We start from the raw sequence: 11,683 nt of genomic DNA, 5'->3' as shown, positions 1-11,683 counted from the left end.
TAACGCGGGATCCAAGCCACATCTGTGACCTACACCAAAGCTCATGGCAACACCAGAACCTTAACCCACTGAACAAGACCAGGGATTGAACCTGCAATCTCGTGGTTCCTAGTCGGATTCGTTAACCACTGCGCCACGACGGGAACTCCTTTTTGACTGTATTTTCTGTAAATTTTCTATTAAGTGCCATTCTGGGGAATCTCAATGCAGGATTCTGAGAATAATTTACCAGGTCTTGCATGATGCAAGAGAGTTTTGATCAATCTAATTCTTCCTTTAATTCCTATTTGAGAACTAAGTTTCCACTTAGAGAAAGGAATGATTTTCCTTCCCTTATCCTGGGGTGCCATGATCATTCTAAAGTGAACTAACTTTGATTTTATACTGTCATTTACAAGATCATCATGTTTAGCAGATAATCTGGTTTTATTACATCTAATAAAAAATAGGGTGCATTTTAAGGTAAAACTTCCTATTCATTTTTCTGTTTTCACCCTGTTATTATTTTCAACATTTACTTTAAAAAGTCTATTAGACTAACAGATCCCATTTGTTTGACAATTTATGTTTAGGATTAATCTACAAACTCCCATTTCTTTTTCTTTCTTTCTTCCTTTCCTTTTCTTCTATTTTTTACAATTTTGAGCTTATTAGTTTAGGCAGTCGTTTAGAAATGGGATATAAAATACAGTTCATGTGGGGGCTATAATTAAGATTAAAATTTTATCCAGTTTTGTAAACAGGGTAGCTAACGATAGAGGAAAAGAAGAGGAGTCTTTCCAATGAACTATTTGGCATTTTCCTTGCAGGCTGCAAACAACCTCAGAAAATATCTTGGTTTATAAAACCTGCTTACAGAGGGCTGTATCCAGGACCTATAAGATTCAGTGCTTTGAAATCTCTGGAATGTGTATTTTAATGAAGGAACACCATTTGCTTGAAAGAATCCTGTCCCTGTGTTCTATCACATGAGAGCTTTCTTAAGCAACCGTAAAGACATCTTAAGCAAGCAAAACAAGTTAGTGAGCTATTTGTGAGGCAAATTGGTCTCAAGAATGAAAATGATGCCTTGTGTTTTCATCACACCCCACAGCCAGAGTATATAAGGGAGGATGGAGCCTAGGAAATCCATCACACTGAGGACACACATTCCCCTGCTCTCAGAGCCCTCTACTCCAGAAACCATGTGCTGCAACAACTTCTCCAGCACTATCTTCCCAAGATGCTACTGGGGCAGCTACGGCTACCCTCTGGGGTACAGTGTTGGATGTGGCTACTCACCAGTGGGCTATGGCTTCGGCTACGGCTGCAATGGCTGTGGGGCTTTCGGCTACAGAAGATACTGGCCATTTGCTCTCTACTGATTTACTGAAATACCTGAGGCACAGCCTCTTCTGTTCTAAGGCTGAGAGACGCACTTCTACCTCCTCATTGACCCGTCTTCATCACCAACCTCCCAGTCACTGCTTTTCCGACCTAGAACCAGAGTCCCAAAGGAAGAACATGAAAAACCACTTGATGCCTCCAGCTGCCATCCCTGGATGATGTTTGTTGGGACATATTCAGAAGCTTGACACCCAAATACGTATTACTTTTGAATTTTCCACCATGCTCATGTCTCTTGTCATAACCAAATTGTGGATGTTTGTCAAATTCTCAATAAACTTGTCTCAACCACTATAATATTCTCACCTGAGTGGAGTTTCCTTTCTTGGTGAGTGCACATTTTTTGGTGGGTGCATATATTTGGTACATTGAGTGCGGGAAGGAAGTGGGTTTGTGTTCTCATGTGTGTGTTAGAAGCAGTGAGAAAGGAAATAATCCTTGATCTTATGTGAGAAGCTGGCAAGGCAGGGCTGCTAGTGATTAAAAAAAGAAGCTATCTTAACCTTTCCTTAAATGTTATGACTTGCACCTCCAATTCTTGTACCCAGTGGTACACCGTTCATTGCTGGGTGTCCCTTTTCATCTCACGATGCCTGACCCTCTTCAAGGGAACCCAACCTCGAGGGACTATTTCAGTTATTCCTATGTTAGTGCAAACGAAACCCACAGTGTTCCCTCTCCCAGGGACTAATGATTGTAGAATAAAATGCCCTGGGCTCTATTTAAGGATTATGAGGCACCTAGAATAGACATAAACATATTTTAGGAGTCTGAGAGTCTTTCAGGGGAAGGGATAAGTCCCCTATAGCAAGCCACCTATGATATCTACGTTACAGTTTAGAAGGAACAGTTTAGAAACAACAATGGGAAGCTCCTTAATCTCTGTAGGGTCAATACCAGGTAGTGAGTTTTACTCTTAAAAGAGGACCTTCTCGGGAATTCCCATCGTGGTTCATCAGAAACGAATCCGACTAGCATCCATGAAGATGCAGATTCAAGCCCTGGCCTTGCTCAGTGGGTTAAGGGTCTGGTGTTGCTGTGAACTGTGGTGTAGGTCACAGATGAGGCTTGGATCCTGCACTGCTGTGGCTGTGGTATAGACTGACACTGTAGCTCCAATGTGACCCCTAGCCTGGGAAGCTCCATATGCCATGGGTGTGGCTCTAAAAAGACCAAAAAAAAAAAAAAAAAAAAAAACAGGAAAGAAAAAAAGAGAGGAGGAACTTCTCATAGACCCGAAGATATCTCAGCCTTTCCCTGTGTTCCTTTAGAGAAGAGAGTAATATTCTTTTGCTAAGTCAAGTCAAAAATGTCTCAATCCTCCTGTTGAAAACATTTTATGTATGGTACACACATTCTTGGTGCCAGCAGGATTTGGCTTACCCCTGCTTTTCTATTGAACATCTGCATGTGGCTATGTTGCATATGATTCACTTTGTAGATAAAAACATAAAGGCTATTTGGAGAGATAATTTTATAAGAGTGTTTTCTCTACCATGTTTCCCCTAACAGCTATCTTTTTAAAAAAATTCAAAAGACATCTTGTTCAAGGATTGACTGAGTAGATTCTTTTCCAGTAGGCTATTGTCATAGCCAATAAAAGTTCCAGCTTGAAACTTTCTAGCAGCCACATGCTAATTAATGCTGAGAATTGTAACTTAAACATGTAGCTTAGAATAGAATAGGAAAAGAACTGAGGGATATTTCAGGAATTAGAGGGTCAAATTAAGATAAAAATTAGAGGGTCAAAAGTGTCTATTTGACCATTCTAGAATGATGACTGAGTTATATAAAGTTTGTGCTTGACAAGATGTCAGAGAACATCTAATCCAGTGTTTCTGAAGTTGTGGTTTGAGGGAGAATCTCCTGGGAAGCTGGCTTAAAATGTAATTTTTTATGTCTCCAGCCCAGGCATGCTGACTTGGTATATCTGAGGTATAATCCAGACATTTAAATTTTTTTCCCAGTTTAACTCAGATTATCATTAATAAATAAAAATTTTATGTATATTTAAAATGTACAATAGGAAATTTTAATATGGGTGTACATTGTGAAATGATTACCATGATCAAGCTAAGTAACATATCAGTCACCCCAGAAAATTACCATTTTTTTTTTCAGGTATGTGACGTTGACATCACAAATCTTCAAGGAAATAAAACCACAATGAGTTATCACCTCACACTCTTTAGAACTGCTATTAAAAGGTAACAGATAAGGGTTGTCTAGATTGTGCAGAAGAGGGAACCCTTAGACACCATTAGTAGGAATGTAAACTGGTTCAGCCACTATGGAAATTCTTAAAAAATTAAAAATAGATCTACCATCTGATCCAGGAATCTCTCTTCTGGATATAGACCCAAAGGAAATGAAATCATTACCTTGAAGAGGTATCTGCATTCCCACATTGACTGCAAAATTATTCAAAGTAGCTAAGCTTTTCTGTGGAAAGATTCATTTGTGCTGTATATTAGATACCGATATAAGTGATATCATATGGTATTTGTCTTTCTCTTTCTGACTTACTTCACTCAGGATGAGAGTCTCTAGTTCCATCCATGTTGCTGCAAATGGCATTATTTTGTTCTTTTTTATGGCTGAGTAATATTCCATTGTGTATCCCACATCTTCCTAATCCAATCATCTGTCGATGGACATTTGGGTTGCTTCCATGTCTTAGCTATTGTGAATAGAGCTGCAATGAACATGCAGGTGCATGTGTCTTTTTTAAGGAAAGTTTTGTCCGGATATATGCCCAAGAGTGCGGTTGCTGGGTCACATGGTAGGTCTATGTGTAGTTTTCTAAGGTGCCTCCGTACTGTTCTCCATAGTGGTCATAGACTTGGAGAATAGACTTGTGGCTGCCTGGGAGGAGGGGGAGGGAGTGGGATGGATTGGGAGCTTGGGGTTAATGGATGCAAACTATTGCTTTTGGAATGGATTAGCAATGAGATCATGCTATGTAGCACTGAGAACTATGTCTAGTTACTTATGATGGAGCATGATAATGGGAGAAAAAAGAATGTATACATGTATGTGTAACTGGGTTCCCATGCTGTATAGTGGAAAAAAAATTGTGTTGGGGGAATAACAATAAAAAAAAATAAGACTTTTTAAAAAAAGTAGCTAAGCTATGGAAACATCATAAATGTCCCTGAAGTGTTGCATGGATAAAGAAAGTATGGTCTATATAAAATGGAATACTCTTTACCCTTTAAAAAGACAGAAACATTGCCATTCGAAATGACATGGATGAAACTGAAATCTATAGTTTTTAGAAATATCCCAGGGATGCTAGCTCAGGATGTTTGAGGCCCATGCTTTAGGAAGCACTGTTTCAGACCATTACACACACACACACACACACACACACACACACACCTCTCTGTCTATCATCTATCTATCTATTTATCTATCTGTCTGTCTGTCTGTCTATCTGTCTATCTATCTGCCTATCATCTATCCATCTATCTTCAGGTAGCTAAATCCTGATAAAGGAAGATCATCTACATCTCAACAAGATAAGGGCAGAAGAAGGAATGCTTTTATGTCCCCAAGGACTTCTGAGATGTGCATTGAAGTATGATGTCTGTGCTTGGTGCATTTCAACCACAGTACTGGGGCTGATGTTTCTGATGACATGAGATGCTTGAGAGAGAAAATGTATTTTTGGATGATTTTGTATAAGTTCACATTTTCCTGTGTAATTAGAAAGTGTTCTACATTAATGTTGGTCAATTATTTTTAACTGTAGTTCATTTCTATTACGGTTTTTAAAAAATGTGTATACTCAAAACCCATCCTTGGAAATTCTGATGAGAGGATCTTCTATGGGTTCTGGAAATTTTTATTTTAAAATGTTCTCCATAAGTCATTTACATTTATGCCAACATTTGGGGACAATTACAGGGTCTTTATTCATGGCTTTTTATTTCCCATCCTTTATTGGCTTCCTCTATTTACTCTGAATCTAGGAACTAAGAGGTTAATCCTATAAAGGATTCATAAAAATGAAAACAGAATAAATAACATTTTACTGATAAAGTGAAAAGAAAGAGTAGGAAGAACATTTAATGCTACATTCAGGCTCAGTTGTGCTCTATAGGGAGTATAGTTATTTATTTCTAATTGTACTTGAGTTTTGGTATTGTGCTGTGTTTTAGTTTTTAGCACAGTGTGTAGAAACTCAATAAATATGACTGGGTTATTTGACAAATTTCCTCAATAAACATGAAAAAGATGTAAAATGTCCATTTGCTAATATAACATAACTATTCTTTTATTTTTTTCTTTTTAGGCCACACCCACAGCATACAGAAGTTCCCAGGCCAGGTCTAATTGGAGATGTAGCCGCTGGCCTATACCACAGCCACAGCCACAGCAACGCGGGATCTGAGCCACGTCTGTGACCTGCACCACAGCTCACAGCAATGCCAGATCCTTAACCCACTAAGCAAGGCCAGGGATCAAACCCGAAAACTCATGGTCCCTGGTCAGATGTGTTAACCACTGAGCCACGATGGGAGATCCTCACATAATTATTCTTTAATTTATAGCAATTTCCAGCTTGGAAGTCTGATATCTGTCTTAGGACTTGGATTCATCTCAAAAGGTCACTCATGTAGAAAAATATTGCTTTTCTTTCTTATGTTCCATTAAATGTTTATTTCTCCTAACTACCTGAAAAGCTAAGCGGTATATTTTTAAGATTTCTGTGGTGACTAGAGCCTGTAGACCTGAGAACGGTGATTTGAATACTTAAAGACATCTACAGAAGAACCTTTGATAGAGAGGGAGAAATTTTTTTTCTCCTATATTTTAGGATGATTCAGAGTAATTCTTCCTGGAAGAAAGGAGTGGCTGGAGAAGATTCTGGAGTACTTTCTTGAATTACAAGGCTGTGACTAAGTGTTGCCCTGACAGAGTCACATTGCACAACCCTTGCTTGAGTCCAGGGTATAGTGTTGCTTCTACCCCGCTCGCTATTTTCTTAATGACTTGCTTCCATAACCCATTTGTCTCAACAAAAGAGGGAGTTTCTTCAGAAATTTGTTTTTCACATTTTCACATTCTAGGTATCAGTAATATACTATGTTTCTCACTAACATCTATCACCTGGTTTCCGGCTTTCTAGCCACTCTCCCAACCCCTGCACTCTATAATCGTTAAGCTTTCCAGATCCTGGATTACTCAGAAGTAGTGACTCATTAGTCGTAGCTGAATATATGAACGCTGATTTATACTTACCCATTTGGTTCACAGGAGAGATTTAAAGTCTCAAAGAATTTTCCAAGGCTAACTTTCATAGTCAATCTATTAGTAATACCCTGTTAAACGTTTCCCAGGTGCTCTCAAAAGGCTATTTTGAAGGCATCTAATAGCGTCCCTCTGTTACAAGGTTGGTGGAGAAATGTTTTTCAAATTTTACTTGTTATGTGACCAGAGTATTTGCTTACACTGTCTAGTAAAGGTGTTAGCCATGGAATTACAACAATGGAGAATGTGAGAATGTCAGAGTCATAGCAAGCCTATTACAAGTAGGAGAGAGATCTCATATCATATTTACATTGTTCTTGTGTATAAGAAATGACCACACGCTTTTCTCCCTCTCCCATTTTTCCTTGGCCTGCATTTTGTTTTCCTTTGCTTTTATAGCTTTGTTCTCAAGATTTTTCACTTAGAGGACCACAGGATTCACCCCCTTCCCATAGATCTTATAAAGACAGGGTCAATTCCTAACTAGATTTATGAGCCGTTTCTCAGCAAGAAGAGAGATCAAGAGAAGCACCTTCCTAGAACAGAGAAATCTCACAATAGCAATAAGTCATCATTTGCAAAGGTTCACACTGGCTCTGCCTTCCAGGACAGCCCCCACCCTCCTGGCCAGAAAAATATTTCAGCTTCAATGGTTGCCTAAGGAAGACAAGTTAGAGATCTTCTTCACTTACTGAAGATACTAAAAGGAAATAAAACATATAACACTGAAAAATAAATGGAGGACAATGAAATTTGATAAATTTTTTTTCAAATTTATTTTTTTGTGTGTGTGCTTTTTAGGGCCATGCCTGTGGCATAAGTAATTTCCCAAGCTAGGGGTTGAATCAGACTTCAGCTGCCTGCTGGTCTATGCCACAGCCACAGCAATGTGGGATCTGAGATGCTTCTGAGACCTACACCACAGTTTATGGCAATGCCAGATCCTTAAACCACTGAGCGAGGCCAGGGATCGAACCTGCATCCTCATGGATACTAGTCAGGTTTGTAGCCCGCTGAGCTACAACAGGAACTTCCAAAGTGAATTTTTTTTTTTTAATCCAAAGAAAGTTTTGCTTGCTCTTTTGTCCAAAACTTCAGACACAGGAAGCAAAGCAGAAACTGGAAATGCTTGAAGTTACATGGCTCTGGATTTTGATTTCCCATAATTCTTCATCCATAGGGTGGCTTTTCTCAAAGCATCTGAAATGTGACAGCTAGTGCCAAGTTCAGCTCAGAGCTTTATGGTGGCAAGTATGCAAGTCAGTCATATTAAAGACCAACTATCCAACCCCCAACAACCCACCGCCCACACCCACCTTGTATACATCTCTAGAATAGCATAATTACTTTTGAGCTAAATATTTGCTAAGCGTGTTTTCATCCCATTGCTCTCTTATGAAGCTAGAGGTTTTTTTTTTTTTTTTTTTTTTTTTTGAGATTTTACATAAGACCATCATCTTGAGCATATCCTAATATAATTTTTTAGTCATTTGAATAACTTTTCACTTCTTAGAGGACCACAGGCAAAAGAACAAATATATGATATATTCCTGGGCTTATAGTATATTCATTACTCCTTTTCACAAACCCATGGGGTTGGTTTTACTCCAGGTTCTGTAATCCTCTTTTTACACATGAGGAAGCTGGAGTTCAGGAAGTTAGAATGATGTGTTGATGGTCTCAAAGGCAGAGAGTGGCAGAGCTGGATTTCTAACCTGGGTGTGTTTGATGCTGAAGCCTTGTTGCCTGCCTCCCACTAACTAGAGTTGACTCTAATTGCATTCTACTGTACTGTGTGCTCCATAAAGGGATATTATCTGTCTTGTTCACTACTGTGTGCCAAAATACCTACTATAGTGAAAATACTTCTTATTCACTTCTGTGTTGCACAGCATTGGGCTCATATTGAGTTTCCGACAAATATAACAGGAATGAAAAGAAAGAATGTTATTTTTGAATTAACACAACTAATCCCTCATCCTGGCAATGAGATCATGTGAAAGTCTTTTGTTCAAATCTGAAAATGGCACTATTTGGTTTCGGTTTTTTTGGGGGGACGCTCAAGACATAATTCATGATTCTGAACCCAGAAACTTACTCCTGAGATGGAGGAGTGGGCTGCGAATACCGTTTGGTCCGGATCTACGCAGAGGATGAAACAATGACATCACGCAGCATTTTCACGTCCCCCAGGGCTCTCAGGGACGTTCATTCCACTGCGTCTCCTTGAATTTTAGAGATAGCAATTATAGAATATTTTTCTGTAGAATTCTTCATAAATGTCAAAAATGATTTGATGTTCTGCCTTACATGAAGAGATGAGTAACCTATGCAAAGTTGCACAGTTCAGAGGTGGAAGGCCAGGGAAGACGGAAGGAAAGGGAGGGGCATGTACATCTGACACAGATTTTCTCCTCAGTCAAACTCTAGTCAGGCTCCACTGAACTCTTGTCTCAGGCTCCGAATTTTGGCTTTTGGTGTTTGTTGCTGCATTGTCCAATTGAATAAGAAACCCGCTATGTCGCAGGGAGCTATACCTAATCACTAGTGATGGAACAGGAGGAGGAAAATATGAAAAAAAGGATGTATATAAATGTATAATTGGGTCATTTTGCTGTACAGCAGAAATTGATGGAACCTTGTAAATCAACTATAAAAAATTAAAAAAAAACCCTGCCAAGTCAGTGAAACCACCCCTCCCCCAACCTTGATGCCTGCTTACCCTCGGTGTCTGAAGCCGTTCCTCATCTTCCACCACCTCCCCGTATGATCACTCTGAAACTCCTTCAGCAAGTAAGCAAAACTCCTGCTAGGTTTGTTTCGCCTGAAACCAATCTCCATAACACTTACCCTTGATATTTCCTCTTAGTCATTTCCATCCACTGATTCTCACCCTGCTTCTTGGCGAAAAGTCCCCACTCCTCCTTGTGTTTGAAGTTAAGCCCAGTCCCTCCCCACTATCACAAAACCTGTACTACTCCACTGTAGAAGCTTCCCTTGAAAAAAGTTGGCCTTACCATCTTTAACAAGTGTCATGAATAATTTTTAAAACACATCTTAGTTCTCAGTGTTCCTTGCCTATTTTCATTTTTTTTTTTTCAGGGCCGCATCTGTGGAATATGGAGTTTCCTAGGCGAGGCGTGCACTTGGAACTGTAGCCGCCAGTCCATGCCACAGCCACAGCCACAGCCACAGCCACAGCAATGCCAGATCTGAGCCACATCTGTGACCTATGCTGAAGCTTGGGGAAATGCTGGATTCTTAACCCACTGAGAGAGGCCAGGGATTGAGCCTACATCCTCATGGATACCAGTCAGGTTCTTAGCCTACTGAGCCACAACACAAACTCCTCGAATTTTGTTTTTACAAATTATAATACCGAGAGAAACTTTCCTTTGTTATCTGAATGCTACACTATACTTCCCCTCGTCCTAACATCAATCTTAAAATTTAATTCATCTACATCAATTTATATCAACACAAAGTCCTACTCCAATCCCTGCCCCACTGCATCCACTCAATATTTTATAATTATGGGATTAAGCTGCATATATTTATGTTGCTTGTAGACTTATTTGCTTTTCCTTTGCTTCTAGATTGAAAGGTTTTTTAGATCTACTAGCTCTTTCATACATATACCTCGAACCATGATTTGGAGCTTTATGAAGCCTGAGGATGTTCAGTAAATTCCTGTGGATGAAAAACATGGTTTGGTGTTGCAACCAGGATAGTTTCTGTTGTTGTGAACTCTGATAATTGGAGGATTACATTTGGAGTCTGGTTTAACCCAAGACTTTGAAGACAGGGCAGTAACTTATCATTACAGGGACAACACCAATAAAGAAGAATATTTGAGCAGTTAATCAAGCTCAAACTTCTTTCAAGAATAATGAGGATCTCTTTTTTTTTCCAATGAGATCCAGAAGATTGATAAGGATTTTAATTCCCCTGATTTAAAGAATGAAGGAGGTACTTTTCTTCATCACAACCCTCCACTGAAGTTACATGAGTCACACAGGAAGAAGGATCCCATTACATGCCACCAAGCTTGCTGCCTGATCAAATCTTTGTTTCTGGATGGTGTATTATGACTTATTCTTTGACAACTTCAACCCAAATGGTTACTGGGGAAGTTATGGGTATTCCCTGGGCCACTGTACTGACGGTGGATATGGTAGCACCTTCCTACCTGTAGGTTGTGGTCTGGATTATGGCTAAAGAAGTTACCTACCACTTAGCTATAAAAGATACTGAGTCTACTGATTAGTCTACATATCTGATACTTTGGCAGTTCAGGGAGATTTTGCTCTTTTGTTTCCAATCTGATTCCACCCTTCTTTGTGTCCCAAGATGCTGCTTGACCAAATCCAGGTTTGGTGTAACCTGGATCAGGATCATTTCAAGATGCATCACCTTCAGCCCGTAAGTCTTTAATCTTTGCCAGAAGTGTGTCATTTGGGTTTGTGATTCTTGTTTGTTCTACTCTAACACATTTGTCAGTGATTATTCACCTGTTCCTCCCCTCCTGCCAAAAAAAACTTAACTGAGTTGACCAAGAGCCTGTGGTTTGAGTACCTGTTTTTTGATTTAAATAAGTTTATGATGGTCATATTTCCAGTTACATTGTACGATGAAAGCAACTTCTCATTTTTTTCATGTTTTATTGAAGTGTAGTTGATTTACAATGTGAGAACTTCTGCTGCACAACAAAGTGATTTGGATATATATATACACATATCCATTCTTTTTCGGATTCTTTTTCCACGTAGGTTATCACAGAATATGAAGTAGACTTTTCTGTGCTTTACAGCAGGTCCTTGTTGACTATCCATTCCATGTACAATAATGTGCATATGCCAAACTCAAACCCGCAATCCCTGCTGGCCTAGCAGTTAAGGATTAGGCATTGTCACTGCTGTGGCTCAGGTTCAATTCCTGACCTAGGAACTTCTGCATGCCATGAACTCTGCCAAAACAACAACAACAACAACAACGACAGTTTAAATCCAATAAAATGAAGACTGGTTTTCATAGATTAGAT

At 39.3% G+C, this 11,683-nt stretch overlaps 1 protein-coding gene across 1 annotated transcript; it reads left to right on the top strand.

Moving 5' to 3' along the window:
• The first annotated feature begins 1,151 nt into the window (after positions 1 to 1,151).
• KRTAP8-1 (keratin associated protein 8-1) lies at positions 1,152 to 1,509 on the top strand. Its single transcript, XM_003358918.5, has one exon. The coding sequence runs from the start codon at positions 1,185 to 1,187 to the stop codon at positions 1,362 to 1,364; it is 180 nt and encodes a 59-aa protein (XP_003358966.2). The 5' UTR covers positions 1,152 to 1,184; the 3' UTR covers positions 1,365 to 1,509.
• The last annotated feature ends 10,174 nt before the right edge of the window (positions 1,510 to 11,683 follow it).

Source organism: Sus scrofa, chromosome 13 (genome assembly GCF_054392235.1).
Source record: "Sus scrofa isolate SSC_HxYL_T2T_F1_AM1 chromosome 13, Sscrofa_HxYL_maternal_Yorkshire_Landrace_v2.0, whole genome shotgun sequence".
Taxonomy (NCBI): Eukaryota; Metazoa; Chordata; class Mammalia; order Artiodactyla; family Suidae; genus Sus; species Sus scrofa.
The sequence above is the reverse complement of the archived record's forward strand: the minus strand, read 5'-3'. Positions and strand labels throughout refer to the sequence as shown.